This window comes from Pseudorca crassidens, chromosome 19, assembly GCF_039906515.1.
Source record: "Pseudorca crassidens isolate mPseCra1 chromosome 19, mPseCra1.hap1, whole genome shotgun sequence".
Classification (NCBI taxonomy): domain Eukaryota; kingdom Metazoa; phylum Chordata; class Mammalia; order Artiodactyla; family Delphinidae; genus Pseudorca; species Pseudorca crassidens.
In genome coordinates this window covers 37,288,191-37,310,841 of record NC_090314.1, presented here as the reverse complement: position 1 = coordinate 37,310,841, position 22,651 = coordinate 37,288,191, and the positions used below count along the sequence as shown (strand labels likewise).

The window sequence follows — 22,651 nt, the reverse complement described above, 5'->3', positions numbered from 1 at the left end:
TGCTGGAAAAAGACTGATAAATGGACAGTGGCAAATCATATTGCACTTGGGTTCCATTCTGTGACTTCTACCAACAGAAGACCTATAACACCAGAAAACTCAAAGCTCATCGAACTATCAAGCTTTGGTGACTTTACCAACTATTTAGTATCTTGACTGTGGTGGTAGATACATGCACTCACACAGTTATAAAATTGTGCAGAATTTTACACACACACACACACACACACACACACACAGAGTAAAACTGGGTAAAGCGAAATAAGATCAGTGGATAACATCAGTGACAATATACTGATTGTGATTTTATGCATTTGTAAAATGTTATCTTCAAGGAGAAACTGGAAAAATATAAAAAGGATCTCTGTTTTCTTCCTTATTAACTGCACGTGAATCTGTATTTATCTTAATAAAAATTGCAGTTGAAAAAATTTAGGATGGGGACTTCCCGGGTGGTTCCGTGGTTAAGAATCCACCCTCAACACAGGGGACACGGATTTGATCCCTGGTCGGGGAACTAAGATCCCACATGATGCGGGGCAACTAAGTACGAGCGCTGCAACTATTGAGCCCACGTGCCACAACTAGAGAAGCCCATGCACTGCAATGAAGGGCCTGCGTGCCACAACTAAGACCCAACGCAGCCTAATTAATTAATTAAAAAAAAAATAAAGTGAGAATCCCACCAACCTTAAAAAAAAAAATTTAGGATGAACAGATCTTCAGAATATTTGAGTAAATGTACCCTAGAAAGAATTTTTTAGGAAAAATTTTATATTAAATGTATTCTAAATAATATTTTCTCCCTACCACTAGCTGTAACAGGCAGCTTCTCCTAAGGGCACATGACCAAGGGAAAAAATTCCACAAAGATCCACACATTTACAACATGAACTTTTCTGAAAACAAAAAATAACAAAACACTTTTCAAGTTAAAAAAGAAGAAACAAATTGGGACTTCCCTGGTAGTCCAGAGGTTAAGACTCCGCGCTCCCAATGCGGGGGGCACGGGTTCGATCCCTGGTCAGGGAACTAAGATCCTGCATGCCACACAGCGCAGCCAAAAAAAAAAAGAGGAAGAAACAAATTATTCGTAAAGTCAAATTAAGTAATAAAAATTATACCCCACATAATAAATATTATCTCTGTGTCGGGCATCAAATGGGGTAAGGGAGACAATGAAGAAGGAACAACTTAATTTCTTTCTTGGCACCAAAAATTGATGTATACATCTTCTGTTACATGTGCTTAATTTGCTTCCTTACTCATAGTCTTCAACTCATTAAAAGTGTCTTGGTTTTGAAAGAAGACTTATTCTCATAAATTTTTTAAAAGTCCTTTGAGATGGAAAAAGATTTGTTTGATCTAGCGGTATATCATACCTATTTCTTAAATGTAAAAGTTGCAGTAAGGAGGGCTCTTCTGAGAACCACCTTCATAGTCAGTCTCTCACCTAGACAAGAAATGAGCAAACTACAGTAATATACGGTTATTAGTTTGACCTGCCCCTCCAACTAAGAGCCAGGAATGCTCAGAGCTCGGTCTTCCAAAACTCATGCCAGTTCCTGCCCTTACCTACAACCTTTGGTAGCTTATACTGGCCTAAATACTGTACCACTCACCTGTTAGGTAAATACTACATAACTCTATGAGAAACAGTAAAATCAAGACCCAACTCAACATATAGGGTGTGATAAACACTGTGTCAAAGATGAATTTTATTTTATTAAATCACAAGGGCAACTAGAATACTCACTACAAAACAAAAGAGGACAGGTTATAAATATCTTCAATATCATCATTAGAACAATACCACCCGCACAATAAATTTTCAGAGAGTAATCACTCTTGGAAATCTCAAACTGAGACTTAAACAACCAAGAATACATAATTATATAAACCTATTTCCAGTAGTCAAGGCAGATTTCTTCAATTAAATAAATAAAAATATTTTCAGGTAAAGTAATAAACCTGGCATTTTAGAACATGCACATTTACTACCACAATTCCACAGACACATGCCACATGCAGGCTCCAGGGATTACGACCTGGAGATTTGGGGGTCCATTATTCAGCCTACCACACTCTCCAATCAGAGTAGCTACGATCCCTAGAGGGTGAGACAAACTCCCATTGCTTTTGTCATCTCTCTGTTGTCCTCCAGCTTGGCTCTGGACACAGACACAGTAGTGGAAGTACATGGCATAGCAGAGTAACTAAGGCACCTGATAGGAGGACTAAAAATGGGAGCTCAGCGAAAGGGAAGTATTATGGATATTGAGAGGAGGAAGGAGCTCAGGAAAGTTGTTTTTGAACTCCTGGGTTTGTCACATAACTGCACATGCATGGATCTGATCCTAAACAGAAGTACAAATTGAGGATAGGTCAATGCCCAGGTTCCAGACTGGCCACTGGGTGGTTGCACGTGTGGAACAGGTCCAAATAGCACTGCAAAGGCTGTGAAAACTTCACTGACACAACCAAAAGAAGACTGGTTGGAACTTGCAGCCTGAACCCATCAATACCCATGATGTGACAAAAAACAAATGTACAGCTGTCCCTTGGTGTCCACAGAAAATTAGTTCCAAGCCCTTGGCAGATACCAAAATCTGCGGATGCTCAAGTCCCTTATATAAAATGGAGTAGTATTTGCCTATAACCTACGTAATTCTCTCCTATACTTTAAATCATCTCTAGATTACTTATAATATCTAATACAATGTAAATGTTATGTAAATAGTTGTAAATGCTATATAAATAGTTGCCAGCCTGTGGCAAATTCAAGTTTTGCTTTTTGGAACTTCCTGGAATTTTTTCCCCAAGTTTTTTTCATCCGCAGTTGGTTGAATCCTCGGTTGGGGGACCCAGGAGATCTGGAAGGCCAACTGTATCAACATCTCCATAGGATTTAAAGAGACTCAGCATCTCATAACATGATCCTAAAAATGTCTAGAGGGAGTTCCCTGGTGGTCTAGTAGTTAGGATTTGGCGCTTTCACTGCCATGGCACAGGTTTGATCCCTGGTAGGGGAACTGAGATCCTGCAAGCTGCACGTCGTGGCCAAAAATAAAAAAAAAATTTTAAATGTCTAGAATAGGGACTTCCCTGGTGTCTCACTGGATAAGAATCCGCCTGCCAATGCAGGAGACACGGGTTCGAGCCCTGTTCTGGGAAGATCCCACATGCCATGGAGCAGCTAAGCCCATGCACCACAACTACTGAGCCTGCACGCTAGAACCTGCGAGCCACAGCTACTGAGCCCGTGTGCCACAACTACTGAAGCCCACGCTCCTAGAGCCCATGCTCCGCAACAAGAGAAGCCACCACAATGAGAAGCCTGTGCACTGCAACAAAGAGTAACCCCTGCTTGCCGCAACTAGAGAAAGCCCGTGAGCAGCAACGAAGACCCAATACAGCCAAAAATAAATAAATAAATAAATTAATTAATTAATTTTAAAAATGTCTAGAATACAATCCAAAATTACTCAGCATATAAAGAACCAGTAAAATCTCAATTCAATTAGGGAACTACAATCAACAGGCATCAACAATTACACGAGACAGATATGGAGCAGCCATGATAAAAATGCCCAAAGAAATGAGAACACTTTTGAATGGAAAGATGGAAAGTCTCAGCATACAAACCAAATGGAAATTTTAGAACTGAAGAATACAACAACCAAAAAAAAAAAAAAAAATCACTTCCTTAGGTCTACTAATTGGAAATCTGGGAAAACAAGCTCAACTTTTAAGAGTGAAAACTCCTTGTGAAGGCCAACTATACTAGTCATTAACACCTCAGTGTTCATTATTTTAATCAGGTGACTTTCTTCATAACTCTAATGAGATTACGAGGCAGTGTATTTCAACTTTGTCACAACTTTAGTCACCCCTTTTTGATAAAGGGCCTATAGTTGGCACTCAATGACTACTGAATAAAGTTAATGAACAAAAATAAATAGTATCAAAATATAAGTCCTTATGAGACTAAGAAAAAAAATAAGTAAAGGGCTTCCCTGGTGGCGCAGTGGTTGAGAGTCCGCCTGTCGATGCAGGGGACACGGGTTCATGCCCCAGTCTGGGAAGATCCCACATGCCGCGGAGCGGCTGGGCCCGTGAGCCTGTGCTCCGCGATGGGAGAGGCCATAACAGTGAGAGGCCCGCGTACCGCAAAAAAAAAAAAAAGTAAAATGTGACTACTGGGTACAAAACAGGTCCACTGTTTTATACAAGATGTTTAATATATCTTGAGACTCAACATGCTGTTCCTTTAGAGTGAGATGGGTAGTAGCTCTGCAGAACTAAATCATATTTATTTATGTGTTTAAAATATTGTTCTTAGATGAATTTAGTAAGTATTATACTACAAACCAAGAAAATGTATAAGTGATTTAAAAGCCAATGGCATTTCATCTTGGTTCCCTATATTAGTAAATCTTCACAAAATTTTATTTATACAAAATTAACAGATATATAGATATTGTTAAAAATGGATTTTAAAAAGTAGAAATTCAGAAAAGGATCAAGATTGGAAAACATCAAAATTAACTGAGTTGGGGTTCAAAAAAGAGGAGATAGTTCTAGACCTGGACTCTATAGAGCCACCATATACAATATAGATTAAGTCTTTTATATCAACATTAAATTTGAAGAATGATTATTATTTTATATTTTCAAAAATATCTATTGCTGAAATACAAAAAACCTCAAATTCTTCAGTGCCCTGAAATGGCTTGAGTCAATGAAGCCAAACACAAACTCCCATATACATGTACACCACAGAATGTATAAATCTTTACTATACAGTTCAGATCCACTAACATATTTAATCAAGATATCTGAACAGAGATTCTTTTCAAATATTCTTCCTTAAAAATTAAAAACTTTATTTCAGGATACCACTATTGAGGGAAATGCAAATCAAAACCACAATGAGCGGGACTTCCCTGGTGGCACAGTGGTTAAGAATCCACCTGCCAATGCAGGCGACAAGGGTTCGAGCCCTGGTCTGGGAAGATCCCACAGGCCATGGAGCAACTAAGCCCATGCACCACAACTACTGAGCTTGTGCTCTAGAGCCCACAAGCCACAACTGCTGAGCCTGCGTGCCACAACTCCCGAAGCTGGCATGCCTAGAGCCTGTGCTCCACAACAAGAGAAGCCACTGCAATGAGAAGCTCGCTCACTGTAACGAAGATTAGCCCCCGCCCGCCGCAACTAGAGAAAGCCCACAGGCAGCAACAAAGACCCAACGCAGCCAAAAATTAATTAATTAATTTAAAAAAAACCCACAATGAGATACCACTTCACACCCACTGGGATGACTATAATCAAACACAGTTAATAACAAGGTTGGCAAGGATGTAGAGCAATATTGGAATCGCACACTGTTGGTGGTAATGTAAAAGGGTGCAGCCACTTTGGAGAACAGTCTGACAGCTCCTCAAAAGGTTAAACACAGAGTTACCATAAGATCTAGAAATTCCATCCAAGGTATATACCCAAGAGAGATGAAAACATAAATGCACATTAATGTTCAGAGCATCATTATTTATAATAGCCCAGAAGTGAAAATAACTCAAATATCCATTGATTGATTAATGAATAAACTAAATGTGATATATCCATATGATAGCATATTGTCCTATTAAAAAGGAATGAAGAAGTGATACATGCTGCAAGATAGCATAATGTTTTTGAGATTCATCTAAGTCAAAGAAGCCAGTCACAGAAGACCATATACAATGTGATTCCATTTATATGAAATGTCCAGAATAGGTAAATCTATAGAGATGGAAAGTAACTAGTATATTAGTTAGCTTAGGGCTAGCAGAGAAGGGGATGGAGAGAATAAGGTTTCTTTTAGGGGTGATAAAACTGATTGTGGTGGTAGCTGCACAACTCTGTGAACAAACTAAAAGCCATTAACTATATACTTTAAATGGGTGAATTGAATAGCATGTACTATATCTCAATAATTACAGAACTGTTAAGGAAAAAGCTGCTAGGGAAAAAACAGCACTATTTCATTTAAAGCAAAGAAGTGGTATTCACAGCAAAGTTGGTTTAATATACTTTTTTTTTTGGCGGTACGCGGGCCTCTCACTGTTGTGGCCTCTCCCGTTGCGGAGCACAGGCTCCGGACGCGCAAGCTCAGCGGCCATGGCTTACAAGCCCAGTCGCTCCGCGGCATGTGAGATCTTCCCAGACCGGGGCACGAACCTGTGTCCCCTGCATCGGCAGGCGGACTCAACCACTGCGCCACCAGGGAAGCCCTAATACACTTTTTTTGAAGATTACTTCTGTAAGTATTTTTATTCCTAATCTGAAATTTTTGAAAATCAAATATAACTACAAGAAAGATGGGAAAAATACTTCGGATGAATCTTAATGTGAGGTATTATATGCCAGTATAGTTTTCTGTATAATTGTCAAAATACCTTTACTGCTCTGTCATTTGGAAATTAATGAAGAAATTATTCTTCAGAGCTAGAATACTATTAAAATTGCCAACCATATACAAAATAACTTAAAACTTTTTGCCTATTACTAATTTCTGTGAACAGTGCCAATTATAAACTGATTTTTAAACTATAAACTATTTAAAAAGCTAAACTCTAGCCAGAATCTGTAAAAAAAGAAAACACATTTTCATAGATGCTACTAACTTGATTTTAAAGAATATCTCAGCTTCTTTCACATGAGAGGGAAAAAATAACTAAAACAATTCTTAAGCCTGATTTCTCCTTCCTCTGAGGTCAGCTGCTTTGTACAGATGGAATTTTATATCTAGTATATTTCCATTGTTATTAATGGTAATTTAACAACGTGCAAATGATGTAATTAAAATTCATCCTCAATTCACCTCCTATATTTTATCTTTTTTTATATAAATTTATTTATTTTATTTATTTATTTTATGGATGCATTGGGTCTTCGTTGCTGTGCGCGGGCTTTCTCTAGTTGCGGTGAGCAAGGGCTACTCTTCATTGCAGTGCACAGGCTCAGTTGCTCCGCAGCACGTGGGATCTTCCCGGACCAGGGCTCGAACCCGTGTACCATGCATTGGCAGGTGGATTCTTAACCACTGCTCCACCAGGGAAGCCCCTATATTTTGTCTTGATGTCCCACATTACTTCAATAGCAAATAAGGAAAACTCACTAATTAAATCTTGCATTGTTTTTTTTTTATTCATGGTTGGGACAAAGAAGGCCAAAAAGCATAAAAATTCATGGATTATTAGAGGAAACAAAGACAGCCTGAGATAGATAGATAGACAGACAGATAGATAGAAAGAAAGAAATATATGATATGTATATATGTATCTACCACAACTAAAATACTTAAGCTAAAAATACATTTAGAAGATCAGTATAAAAAAGTAACCATTGTCTCACAGAAAATCATACTAAAAAGTTGGAAGGTATAGAACAATTTAGCCACAGGTATGAAAACTAAGCAAATGAAAAAATAAAGCAATATTTTACAACAACTATAAATGGAGTATAATCTTTTAAAATTGTGAATCACGCTGTTGAACACCTGAAACTTATAAAATACTGTAAATCGAGTATACCTCAATTTTTAAGAAATAAACAGTACACCATGTTGCAGAGAATATTTACATAGTCATAACACTATAAATAACAAATACCAATTTAACCAAAGATTGTGATACAATTGCATTGGGATGATGTGGTGTGGAGTGTGTAAGAACACTAAATATCTTCTACAACTGGAAAGCAAAGGATAAAATCTAAAATTAACTAAGAATTAGCAGTAAAGAACAGTATTTAGAAAATGTAGGTATATACAAGAAACTATTACTAGAAAGTGGTTGCCTCTGGAACAGGGATGAGATTTAGGTACGCGGGGACAAGGATTCTTGTTTTTCACTCTCTTTCTGATTCTACTTTAACTATATGCATATATCACTATGATAAAAATAATTTAAAATTTTTATTTGCAAAACAAGTAACTGGTTGCTGCTGGGGAAGGACTCTAGATAATGGGGATAAAATGGAGAAGTCTTAACTTTTCACTTAAAACTCTTCTGTAAGTTTTATTTTTTTAATCTTTTAAAAATTTATTTTTATTTTTGGTTGCATTGGGTCTTTGTTGCTGCGCGCGGGCTCTCTCTAGTTGCGGCAAGCGGGGGCCACTCCTGCCTGCCATGCGCAGGCTTCTCACTGTGGTGGCTTCTCCTGCTGTGGAGCACGAGCTCCAGGCACGTGGGCTCAGTAGTTGTGGCACCCGGGCTCTAGAGTGCAGGCTCAGTAGTTGCTCTGCGGCATGTGGGATCTTCCCAGACCAGGGCTCGAACCCATGTTCCCTGCATTGGCAGGTGGATTCCCAACCACTGCACCACCAGGGAATCCCTTCTGTAAGTTTTAAATAGTGTGCCATACACACACATTACCTATTTCTTTTAAATCAATTGAAAACAGTTCACAGGATTATAAAACATGAAATACAGAGCAATTAAAAACAAAAAAGCACTGTAATTCAATATAAATAAATATATAACTAAATAAAAACATAAATAAAAACATTTATTGCATACATTTTTTTTTTTTTTTTTTGCAGTACGCGGGCCTCTCACTGCTGTGGCCTCTCCCGTTTCAGAGCGCAGGCTCAGCGGCCATGGCTCACGGGCCCAGCCGCTCCGCGGCATGTGTGATCTTCCTGGACCGGGGCACGAACCTGTGTCCCCTGCATCGGCAGGCGGACTCCCAACCACTGCGCCACCAGGGAGCCCTACTGTATACATTTTTTAAAAGGCAAGTTTATTAAATAAAATGTTCAACTGTCCAATCTATATTAAGTATATTCCTGTTGCTACTTTATCCAGGATCATAATACACCTTGTATGATATAGCTTGTGGCAGAAACTGTTAGCTATTTATACAATAACCATTTTCTTTTCTTCTTGTAATAGAACCCCAATTTTTTCTAAGGTATTATTATACCTGTTCAAATTTACATTTTTTACATTTTCTAGAGTCTCTTGCAACTGGGGATAGCCAATGAGATAAAACTGAAAGTCAATGGGTGGACTTCCGAAAAGACTCTCTGATCAAATAGGACCTGGGTCCCTGATGATAGGGCAGCTGCCATTCAAGCCCTAGAATATCTACCTTTGAAATTCTTTTACATAAAAGAGAAACAAAACTAATATATTTAGTCACTGTGGATTTTAGGTGGGGGAGAGTGGTGTTGCATTTCCCACTGGTACATAGATCAATAATAAATCAAAGCCTGCATGTCAGACCATCTAACCTTGTAACTTGATTTGAGGTCCATATTTGACACCATGGTTTATTTTCTCATTCTATTGGGACTTAATACTTGTGGTAAGTCACATAGAATCCTTGGACCTCAGTATGAGATACTATGTAAGATGCCTCTCTCCTTGAAATTCCCCTAAAGGATCACCAAAGAAAAGTTCATGCACAGAGTATAGAACAGTCTATAACATAGTATAGAATAGGCTATAAGTCCTATCTCCCCAAACAAACTTTACCAAGTTTTATGAAAATAAGTCTGGTTATTTTCACAGGACGTTCTAAGAGATAGAAATTAATTTTATTTATATAGATTACTATCCTGTCAACTTACTTTATTGTTAAAGAATAAATTGTGAAATTTATTGTTGAAGGGAAAATATTAAATACTATTTTCAGAAAAAAACTAAAACATGTTAGTTGCTCAATATTCTTGTTATATTTCATTAATATTTGTCCTACAATCCATTATTTTTCATATTAAGAATTATCCTAGGCCTGTGTCAGGTATATATCCCACAGAATTGTTGACTGTTATATGGTAGTCATGAATCCATGGCATTAAATGTTTATATAAGAGTCAGAAAGTAAGTTACTAACAAATACTCTTCTTAAATTTAGAGAATAGAACATTCCTTATTACTTCTCTCCCTTCCTCCAGCCCAACAGCAAAGGAGCCTTGCCTAAACAAAATGTTCAGAATACCTCTGTACATTAATTACTTAATATCTGACAGACTGTCAGACCAGTAAACTAATCCCAGGACCGACTGAACAAACCAGATTATTACCTCTGTCTTAGGTAACTTCCTGCTGCCACCACACTGGATAGCAAGTCCTAAGATTCAGTCTGTACCCTCTTTTCTCATCTCTGAAGATACCTTGTCTACTTAAGTCTGTTCAAATACACAACTACAAAAAAGGCTCAGAGCATAAACTACAGTGTCACTAGACATCGATGAGGTAAATTTTTAGTATACTCTCTCAATTAACTTGGCCTTGGTTTATTTAACATTATTAAATAATGTCTTTGAAGTTCTGGGTTGTAACTCCCCTTCTACTCACTAGCTTCCTTTAAAGCAAATATTTGTCCCTTACAGCTGATCTATTCCCATCCCAAGGAAGAAAATGAATTTTCCTTAAACTCACTGATGCTTGAAGAAAGAAACCTGTTAATGCTGCAGGTTCAACTACTAAGTTTCAAGTCAAAATTATTCTCCTTGGAGTTAGTATCCCTGAATTCTGCCTAGTGAGATTTCCTGGCTAGCTTTTTTCTTTGCTGTTCCACATCTTAATCCATGATCCTAAGATTGGATCCTTGTCCTCACAACTGACTCCCCTTGTCTGTTCTTATCCTACTTTATTATCCATACTTTTCTTGGAAGCTAATTATCCTGGATCTTCTACGATTAATGATCTCATTCTAGAATTGCCTTGCTTTCACTTTTATTTTCTAAAAGCTTAATTTTTAATTTTTTTTTTTTTTTTTTTTTTTGCGGTACGCAGGTCTCTCACTGTTGTGGCCTCTCCCGCTGCGGAGCACAGGCTCCGGCCGCGCAGGCTCAGCGGCCATGGCTCACGGGCCCAGCCGCTCCGCGGCATGTGGGATCTTCCCGGACCGGGGCACGAACCCGTGTCCCCTGCATCGGCAGGCGGACTCTCAACCACTGCGCCACCAGGGAAGCCCCTCTAAAAGCTTAATTTAATCCATAACTTAAATCAGGAGAAAAAGGCAGAGTTCCAAATTTATCACTGGGAATTCTTTCCTTTCACTGCCCCAACTTTCCCAGACTAACCTACCGATATCCTTCTCTCCTCCAATCCAGGCAGATCTCAAAGTCAACAGTAGAACATTACAATTTAACTGCACTTCATGGGACTTCCCTGGTGGCACAGTGGCTAACACTCGGTGCTCCCAATGCAGGGGGCCCAGGTTCGATCCCTGATCAGGGAACTAGATCCCACGTGCATGCCACAACTAAGAGTTCGCATGCCACAACTCAGGAGCTGGCAAGCCACAACTAAGGAGCCCACGTGCCACAACTAAGAAGCCCACATGCCACAACTAAAGGAGCCAGCAAGCCACAACTAAGGAGCCCGTCAGGTTGCAACTAAGACACAGTGCAACCAAATAAATAAATAAATGAATAAAACAATTTAACTACACTTCAAACTCTTCTAATTATAGTCAAGCTGGTCATATACCTAAATTCCTACAATAATTCTGATGGAAGGTTTGGAGGTTCTTTTGCCTCAGAACTTAAGTGACTAGGAAAAGATCATGAAGTAAATAACAAAGTTAGAACTAAAATCCAAATATCTTAATGAAGAACGAAAAGGAAATCATATGTCTGTCAATAGTCAATTTTTATATTTCCAGCTCACTTTTCCAAGTAGAACAAGTATTCTTCCTGAAAAGCTCAAAAAGTACATCTAATTAAATGTTCTACCAAGTTTTAGAGGAATAACTGAAGTACAATAAACTGCATATATTTAAAGTGTACAATTGATCCATTTTGTCACACTTCATGTCATACCACTGAAACCATAATCACAATCAAGAAAACAAGTAACAGGACTTCCCTGGTGGTCCAGTGGTTAAGAATCTGCCTGCCAATGCAGGGGGACACGAGTTCGATCCCACATGCCGTGGGGCAACTAAGCCTGCGCACCACAACTATTGAGCCTGCATGCTGCATCTACTGAAGCCCGCATGCTGCAACTACTGAGCCTACACACCACAACTACTGAAGCTCACATGCACTAGAGCCCACACGCGGCAACTACTGAACCCACGCACCGCAACCACTGAAGCCCGCGTGCTCCGGGGCCCACGTGCTGCAACTACTGAGCCCACATGCTGCAACCGCTGAAGCCTGCACGCCTAGAGCCTGCACTCCACAACAAGAGAAGCCACTGCAATGAGAAGCACACTCGCCGCAACAAAAAGTAGCCCCCACTCACCGCAATTAGAGAAAGCCCGCGCGCAGAAACGAAGACCCAGCACAGCCAAAAAAAAACGAGTAACAAACATTTCTATCACCTCTAGTTTCATGTCCCTGTGTAATTTATCCCTGCCTCTCCTTCCTCCTGCACCAACACCAGTACCAGGCTCTAGGTAAGCTTTGTTTCATGATAGATTTTGCATTTTCTAGAATTTTATATGAATGGAATCATAAGCATGTGCTCTATTTTTAATTGGATTCTTTCGTTTAGCATAGTGATTGGGAGATTCATTTATGTTGTGTGTGTACCAACAGGTCTTCCTTTTTACTGCTAAGTCACTGAATATAATTTTACAAAGTAGTAAAAAGAAAATCCTCATGAAAAACATCTTACTATATTTATAATAAGCAGAATGAACATTTTTAATATGCTTCTATTTTAGAAGGAAGAAGGTCAAAGAAACACTGCCCAGTGAAGAAGTATATTTTATTAGTATCAAACTCTCAGGAAAAATAAATTAAAGACTTCAATAATCTAGCTTTAGCAGCTAAAAATGCAGGACAAGACTTCTTTAAAACATATTCCCGTTCCAGTGGACTAGTTATTAAATGTATGTTGCTGAGAAAAGTTAACTAATATAGGAGAAAATACAATGATAGGTATTACTGTATGTATTACAAATCATTTATTATATACTATTATTTTGAGTTCAGTTCAAAAAATTTTTATTCATTCACAAAAAACCAGAGACATTTTACAACAAATATTTATTTTAAATGGGAATAAACGAGACGCGTACTAAAGAACAATACTGTAAAAAAAAAGAAAAAAGGATAGACTATACTAAGGACTTCCTTTTTAGCCATAATATATAAACATTTTTCAGTAAATGACTTGCTATCCTGTATTAGTTTGTGTGAACATAGGAGGATATATTGCTGTTTCTTCATGCCATTTGTTTCCTGAGAATACACCCTTGAAAATCCCACAGTTGACTGCAATGTTCCTTAATTACAAAATTAATCCGAAAATCACAATTTTTGATGACTATAAAGTGTTACATATATTTGAAACTACAATATATGTGGTTATATTGTTTATATACTGTACGTATTTGCATTCAAAACTACAATGATGTATATAGTATGAAATGTTACCATTACACAGCTAATAATTTCTTTAAGTCCATCATTTTTTATAATAGCATATTTGGGACAACACCTCAGATTCTCAGAAAGGTGCTTCAGGATGTTCTTATAACTTAATAGAGAACTAGGCAGGAAAATGTGTACCCTAAAGCTGTAAGTATAAATGACTCTGGAGACTTCCTTGGTGGCGCAGTGGTTAAGAATCTGCCTGCCAACGCAGGGGACAGGGGTTTGAGCCCTGGTCCAGGAAGACCCCACATGCCGCGGAGCAACTAAGCCCATGCGCCACAACTACTGAGACGGTGTGCCACAATTACTGAACCCCATGTGCCTAGAGCCTGGGCTCTGCAACAAGAGAAGCCACCACAATGAGAAGCCTGTGCGCCGTAACTAGAGAAAGCCCGCGCACAACAATGAAGATCCAACACAGCCAAAAATAAATAAAATAAATAAATTTTAAAAGAATAAATAAATAAATGACTCTGAACATAAATTCTTTCCTCTTCATATTTTCAATCAGCTACTCATAAAAAATAAAGCATCAAGAAATTACATTTAGGGACTTCCCTGGTGGCACAGTGGTTAAGAATCCGCCTGCCAATGCAGGGGACATTGGTTCGATCCCTGGTCTGGGAAGATCCCACATGGAGCGGGGCAACTAAGCCTGAGCCTGAGCTATAGAGCCCGTGAGCCACAACTACTGAAGCCTGCACGCCCTAGAGTCTGCATGCTGCAACTACTGAAACCCAAACACCTAGAGCCCTTGCCCTGCAACAAGAGAAGCCACTACACTGAGAAGCCTGTGCACTGCAACGAAGAGTAGCCCCCACTCGCCGCAACTAGAGAAAGCCCGTGTGCAGCAACAAAGACCCAACGTAGCCAAAAATAAATAAACAAAATTATTTTTAAAAACAGAAATTACATTTAGAAGTACATTAAGGAAGGATTCTCATATTTATCACTTAATGACAAAATTATGGAAATACAGAAAGTTCAACTGTATTTTACAACTCTTCTCCCTATATTTTAATCTAAGTATTGAATGTAACAATTAATATTACTCAAAGATGATAGTCTTAAAAGATAATAACTACCATATGCAAGGCAAACATAAAAATCATTCCATTACTGCTACAAATAGAAATTTATTAGGGACTTCCCTGGTGGCACAGTGGTTAAGAATCCGCCTGTCAATGCAGGAGTCATGGGTTCGATTCCTGGTCCAGTAAGATCCCAAATGCCGCCAAGCAACAAAGCCCGTGCACCACAACTACTGAGCCTGCACTCTAGAGCCCGCGAGCCACAACTACTGAGCCCACGCACCACAACTACTGAAGCCTGCGTGCCTAGAGCCTACGCTCCACAACAAGAGAAGCCACTGCAATAAGAAGTCCATGCACTGCAAGGAAGAGTAGCCCCCGCTCTCTGCAACTAGAGAAAGCCCACGCACAGCAACGAAGACCCAACGCAGCCAAAAATAAATAAATTATAAAAGAAAAGAAATTTATTAGGTAGGTGCTCAATAAAATACAGCTATATTTATTCCATGGGCATGCAGAAAGGGAGAAAAGGATAAGAATGAATATGCATTCCTTTTACATTCACCCAACTTTAGATAACGTTAGTTGCTTTTCCCACCATTTAGAATTCTTTTTATATAAAATTTCCAACTTCTGTAGTCAAATTCAGCTGAATTTTATCAGCTAAATTTAGGCAGAGGTTTTTAACACTCTCGATTATAAATTAAATCAACTTTATTTTACCTTATAATACCAATTAAGGAATATGCTATTGGATAGAAGTGTCTTATCAAGACTGACTTGAAAAGGATGTCAATTATTTTTATCATCTACTACACTAGTCATGTCAGTGGCTCACTTAATACACCAAGGATTCAAAATAAGTGATTATGCATAAGTTATTTTCTGTAAGAGTATTTTTTAGTACCAATATAAGTAACTTCTTTGACATACGGCATACCACTTAGAACACTTATAATTTATGTAATGTATTTGATGTAATGTTTTCTACAAGGAATTCCCTAGTCCCATTATGCTTAATGACATATCAGCTCTTCTCCTATAAACTTTGTTTTTCAATAGCTTATGAAACAGTTTAAATATTGCTCTAGGATAAAACTTGGCAGTTAAGAACCATCAAGACAATAATGCATATTTTTTTTAAAAGTCCATATGTAATTTTACAAGAAGGGAGTGATATATTCTGTTATTATCTTCATCTAAGAGAGCCCCTGGAATCTTTTTTGTCTGGTCTTACAAAGAGAAATACAAAAAGAAAAAAACAACAATGCAATTTGAGAACTAGCATGAATATTACACTGAACGAAAGTGATGCAGTTAAGATAAAGACTAGTGGATATTTTACAGATTCCAGTTCCAGAGAAAGATTTTAAACCAGTATCCTGCTTAGTGTTCTACTGTTAGCCATAATGTCAAGACTAGGATTTAATGTAACATGAAAACATTAGCTGCTTTTCTCTGGTTGATATAAACATATTATTTTAGTATATTACAACAGTCAATGATCAACAGCATCAAGAGCTGACAATGGCTAGAGCTGTCAAGAAAGTTGTTATCCATGATGCTAGTAAATCCAACATAAAGGGATGTAATCAATAATACTGATCAACTAACATCAAAACAAAAAAACAATCACAAATCATTATTCTATGGTCAGATAGTCCCCCTAAACCTAGACTGTCTAGTATTGAATTGGACAAAAAGTTCGTTTGGGTTTTTCCATAACATCTTACTGAAAAACTGGAACAAACGTTTTGGCCAACTCAATAAATGCATGTCCCTAGCCCCAAGGGGCATCTAAATGCATTATGAATATCTCAGCATAAATTTACCAACACTAATGGAAAAATACCCTACTAATCAGCTGTTTGTTTTCACATGTTGACCACTATATCTAAAAACACTCCAGTCTCCATGATTGCTTTTGCTTAAAATGTGTATTTTCCTCAAATTTGGAAAAGGTTAAATGTTCAAAGACTGCAAAGCTAGCAAAGCTAACTGACTTTAGGAGTATGGTTTCCTGGTCATTGTCCCCTGGTCATTCTTACAATAGGGTTTTGCAGAATATACAATTACTTACAAACAAAACAAAACAGAAACATCAAAATACTCACTGAGTTTATATTATATGCACAACACTCTGGGGCCAATTTTTTAAAAGTCATAAAGTCTGCCCGTCAAGAATCATAACTTAGTTGAGACAAGATTTAAATGAACAATTAGTCATTATCTAATAAAAACATTGTACTACATAGTACAGAGGCAGGCTTTAATGCCTGTTAAGAGTTTAAGGATGGGAGAAAAACAGTGCGGGCTAAAATTGTCAGAGACAGCTTTATGGAGGAAGGTGGAGTGGAATTTTTATCCTAGACAGCCATCCAGAATTGAAATCAATCCTGGGATAGAGATTTAAGAGTTTCCAGTTAAAAGAAATAGTTAAGGAGTAGCAACTATCAATTCACTTGCATCGCATATTTTGTAAATGGTGAAAACCAGTTTTAAGTGAATGTGAAAACAAGAGGAAATGATTACAAATTAACACTACATGGAAATGTTTTGTCATTAGATTTCTTTGGGGGAATAGGGGTTGGGAGATGGGTGACACACTAAAGAAAAAACACTGAATAATTAAGAGTTAGTAGCCTTGGTTCAGAAAAGTCCAATTTCCAGTAGAACAGTTTTCCATTCACCTTGTTTTGACCTTGTTTTCTTAATTCCCTCAAATTCCATTCATTTAATATTTTGTTCAAATAACACAGTTATTATAAGCAAGATCAGAATTACATCAAAATATTAACTACACTAATCTATCCTAGAAAATAATGAGTCAAATGAAATCAATGCTTTGATTCTAAAAATTTTAGACTACTTTGAGTTATTTTTCCTTATCCAAAATAGCCTGTCTTGGAATTTATATAGGAAACTCTTAGAAGGATTTTAAGAAAGATCGCAGAAGAGCCATATACAGTCGAATGATTACTTCCTTAGCTTTGCAACTAATCACTTTGTTTAGAAATCCCATCATTTAACAAGATTTTGCTGCAACTACTGAATACAGATCCTCCATTCTATGAGTCTGCCTACCCACTACATCTAAATTCAAACTTCAAAACTATCTGCCCAGATCTATATTTCCATTTTACTTAAAATGTACTATTTCCTCTTTAGCAAATAACTTTATACTCTGCAAGATGAAGCATACTCCCTTTCCCAAATACACACAAAAGTTGAAGTCTATTTACTAACCTGCCTGTCTTGGAGAGATGCCTGAAATAAGCTACAAGCTCATTTTATATAAATGCTGGAACTATTCCAGAACTGAGCTTAATGGGGTTCACTCATCCTTTGAGATTATTGTATGAGACACTATAAAGACATCCTTTCATGAGAAAATACGAGAGATTAAAGACAGAAGTACCGGGCTTCCCTAGTGGCGCTGTGGTTGAGAATCTGCCTGCCAATGCAGGGGACACGGGTTCGGGCCCTGGTCTGGGAAGATCCCACGTGCCGTGGAGCAACTAGGCCCGTGAGCCACAACTACTGAGCCTGCGCGTCTGGAGCCTGTGCTCCGACAAGAGAGCCCACAATAGTAAGACAGCCCGCAATAGTGAGAGGCCCACGCACCGCGATGAAGAGTGGCCCCCGCTTGCAGCAACTAGAGAAAGCCCTTGCACAGAAACGAAGACCCAACACAGCCAAAAATAAAAATAAACAAAAAAATAAATTAAAAAAAGACAGAAGTACTTAGTTCCTTATAGTACTTTAAAACCTACACAGTGTTATATGTACTAATCAATATTCACATGCTAATAGTACTCCTCCTCACTTAAAATAAACCTAGATCTGTAAATAACAGGATAAATTAAGTTCACCATCATCACTAAAAGCATTTATAAAATTTCTATTTGTGCTTAATACTGTGGTAGAGTTTACACACAAAAAAGTGTTAACTACAATGAAACTGAAATTTGAAACTATCATTATGGATTTTACAATTTAAAATTAAGATCATTCTTGGAAAACAATTATTCAATACTTTAATTATTCTAGCCAGTGACGATTCTTAAAAGATAGTCCAAAGGACAGAGACTCTTGAAATAATTTTGGGTGAAATGAAATTTATGAAATATTGACATAAAAATGACGCTCCAGGGAGTTCCACTTCCACCTTAGATGTAGAAAGCCTGAGTGTCACTCCTAACCTAAAAACAAGAAAAAGTCATTTAACTATCATATTACATTTCTTGAGCATATCGGAGAACTGAGTTAACAGGGCAACCTGTATCTGACATTTCAAGAAAGATAGATTCCTCCAGAACAACAGCAGGAAGAGGCAGCTACCATGCAAGTGAGTAAGAAAAAAATCAGCGACAATTTTAACAAAGTGCCACTAATCTATTTCCTGTCTCCACAGATTTGGCTATTCTGGCCATTTCATACAAATAGAATAAAAAAATACATGGTGTTTTGTATTTGGCTTCTTTGACTTAGAATGTTTTGAAGGTTCATCCATGCATGTATCAGAAAACTTCATTCCTTTTTTATTAACAATATTCCATTCTATAGATTAGATATACCACATTTTGTTCTATTGATGGACATTTGACTTGTACACTGAAAACTATAAAACATTGCTGAAAGAAATTAAAAATCTAAATCAATGGAAAGGCATTCTAATTTTGTGAGTCAGAAGACTTAAATATTGTTAAAATGGCAATACACCCCAAATCAATCTACTGATTCAATGCAACCCCTATCAAAATCTCAGCTGCTTCTTTTGCAGAAATGGAAAAACTGATACAAAAATTCATATGTAAATGCAAGGGACCCAGAATAGACACAACAACTTGAAAAATTAGAAAGATGGGGAAATGACACTTTCTGATTTCAACACTTACTATAAACCTAGAGTAATCAAGACAATATGATACTGATGCAAGGATAGACACAGAAAGCAACGGAATAGAATTGAAAATCCAGAAGTAAAACCTTATGCTTATGATCAGTTGATTTTCAACAACAGTGATAAGACGATTCAATGGGAAAGAATAATCTTTTCAACAAACAGTTGCTCGGACTATAACAGAGAAGAAAAAACCTGACTCCATATTGAATCTATTCCTTTAGCTCTAACCTTTGCGCTCTGTTGCCTGTGCTTAGTCATGCAGGTTTTGCACCTTTCATAAAAGAAATGTTGCCTATAGCCTAAAATATACAAGATAGCCCATTCTCAAGGCTCTGACTTCTTAAAGGTATAACACTTTTTCATTCATATAGAGATAAAATGTTGCCAAACAGAGAATAAGATTTGTCTTGCAGGAGGTCTAGGAACATTGTGATCAGACCTCCGTGGACAGCTGCAAGAACAAAGGCACCAAGAAGTCTGCAACAACCAGCCATACCCTCTCCCCTTTTACTATAAAAGAAGCCTGAATTCTAACTCAGGGAAGATGGTTCTTTGGGACACTAGTCCACCATCTTCTCGGTCTGCTGGCTTTAGGAATAAAGTCGTTATTCCTTGCCCCCACAACACGTCTCTCAATTTATTGAGCTGTTATGTGGCAAGCAGTAGGAGCTTGCCAATTAAAAAATGGACAAGGACCTGAATGGACATCTGTTTATAGGTATGTAGATGTACACAAGTAAATCTTTATACATGATCCAAAGAGATAAATCAGATATTCTGACCTAAGTTTTCCCAGCACCATGAATTTACAGAGACTGACAGTTTTGACTTTAAGGAAGAAGCTAAGGGAAAGAAAGGCTCAAGTTAGTATACATTTGAATTTGGAAGCATCTTGTTTTAAATACTATGGATTCAGTTTAAATCCCTTCCTCTAATGGGCAAGTTATATTATCTCATTAAATTGCTAGTTATATCCTAAAATGAAAAATTCTGAATTCCAAATTTTTATATTATACTAGCATTTAAGACAAATAAATTAAAAGAAAATAGGAAGGGCTTCCCTGGTGGCGCAGTGGTTGAGAGTCCACCTGCCAATGCAGGGGACACGGGTTCATGCCCCGGTCTGGGAAGATCCCACATGCCGCAGAACGGCTGGGCCCGTGAGCCATGGCCGCTGAGCCTACGCATCCGGAGCCTGTGCTCCGCAATGGGAGAGGCCACAACAGTAAGAGGCCCGCATACCGCCAAAAAAAAAAAAAAAAAAAAACACAAGAAAATAGGAAGATGAATTCATACTGAAAAAGAGAACCAATAAATAGTATCAGGAAAAAAACTAATCCTGTCATAAATCCAAAATAATGACAGAGCAAGAAAGTACGTAATTTTACACAAGAATACATGTAACAGAATTAATGCAACATATATCCCCACCAAAAAAAAAAAAAAAGATTAAAACACACAAAAAAGCAATAAATGTAATTTCTATATTATGTAAACCATAAGATTCAAAAGCACACAGCACGGGTTAGAAATATCAACTGTCACTAATTAGGAATGGTGAATCAAGGTTTTATGAAATACACCAAGCTTAAAATTCTTATTATAATTTTCACTGTTTTATTAATTTTTTTATCATTTCACCTTTCGAATGACATAATACATATCTGTGTATATACCTATAAAATAGTGAACTTAATGTTAGAAAGGGGATATTTATATCAACTTAGCTCATTTTATCTCTACCTAAAAATTTTTAGTAGAATTTAAATAAGCCTTTACAAATTCCAAAAAGCTAGTGTTTCATGTACAACATTTAATTTTACAGAATTAATTTAATTAGGTTTTACTATATAGAAAGGTTTTAAATTCAAAATTTATAAAAATACTCCCAACATAAAAATTATATGTCAGGGTGATGAAGTTTATAAGAATAAGAAGCTAGTCATATAAATGGTCCCATGATAATAATCAGTGGCTATTAAAGCTCAGAAGCACACAGAAGCAGAATTGCAGCTCTGCAGTACTCCCATTTGGCCTCTAAGAACACAGCCATATTGACATCTAAAACAAGATCTGTTAACCTACTCAGCAAGAAAAATAACTGTAGGGAAGATTACATCTGTCAAGACCAGGAGAACCCTCAAGAATTCAGGCTGGTGGTAACTATCTCACAGGAAAACCTAGAACATAAAGATTACCTCAGCAACTTTTGGAGGCACTCCATCCCCAAGCACTTCTCTGATGAAGCAGTGCTGGCCCATGTAATATGAGAGTCCACAGGTCCTCTTGAAGGCATCTTTCAGTCGTTTCAGCTCTACATCTGTAACTGAAATTCAGAAAGAGAAGATGGGTAAGAAACTAGAGGAGAAAAGTCATCTCTCAAAATCTTTACATTTTTTCAACCCAATTCCTAATAAAAATTGGCAAATATTATTTCTCTTTCCAAATAAGTCAAATAAACCCAAAGATATTTTTCATAATTCTAATATCTTCAAATCTAATCTAGAGAATAAATATGCAAATTCCTGACCCACTATTTTCAAATGACAGAACATTAAATTATGCATACAAGTTTTAGGCAGGGGTAAGGAAGAGGTAACAAGTACTTCGAATTAGCAAGTAAGCTAAATGGCCTTAGACGCTGGCATTAATATGTTTTTAGCAGCAATGCACTCATTGCCTCTGGGATAAAAATTATATTATTTCTACTCTTTGAGCACATATCTATCCATGCAGAAGACACCCCCTAAGTTTAGTTTAGACCGTGTCATCATCTACAAAGAAAGCAACCTATAAATAGATGATTCTAATAAACTATAATTTTTAGACACCCACTCTCAAAAAAAAAATTACTGAGCCATTACTTTATTTTAGGCATTGAAGCCTTTTTTCCACTGAATAGAACAATCTCTGTCTACAAGGACAGAAAAATAAATACTCTTTAGTATTATGTGGTCAGTACAATCGTCACTATGGAGGCACAGAATTAGTACCTTTATCCCATGCTAGAGAAGAAAGACAAGACTTCTGGACAGAGAGGATGATTACTTAAACTTTTAAAGGCTAATCCAGGCAAAATGGACAAGGGCATGCCAGGCAGACATAATAGTTTGTTTCAAAGTATAATGCATAGAGCATGATGTATAGAGCGTATGGAGAACTGTATGTTACTAGAACAAAATGAATAAGGCAGGAAGTAGCAAGTGATAAACCTAAAGCAGTCATTGACCAATTCAGAGAAATTCGGTTCTGTCATAATAAGGAAGGGATTCCGTCAGACACAATTCAGATACAAACTCCAGGCAGACAGGAAACAGGACACAGTCA

The 22,651-nt window shown here is 37.4% G+C and overlaps 1 protein-coding gene across 2 annotated transcripts in view; it reads right to left on the bottom strand.

Annotated features, from left to right (window-relative positions):
* Positions 1-22,651, bottom strand: part of USP32 (ubiquitin specific peptidase 32) — a 197,982-nt gene that overhangs the window by 113,985 nt on the left and 61,346 nt on the right. For both annotated transcript variants that reach the window (XM_067714913.1, XM_067714914.1), the window contains exon 2: positions 21,523-21,650. In XM_067714913.1, the coding sequence (XP_067571014.1) occupies positions 21,523-21,650 (128 nt within the window). The remainder of the gene's footprint in view (positions 1-21,522; positions 21,651-22,651) is intronic.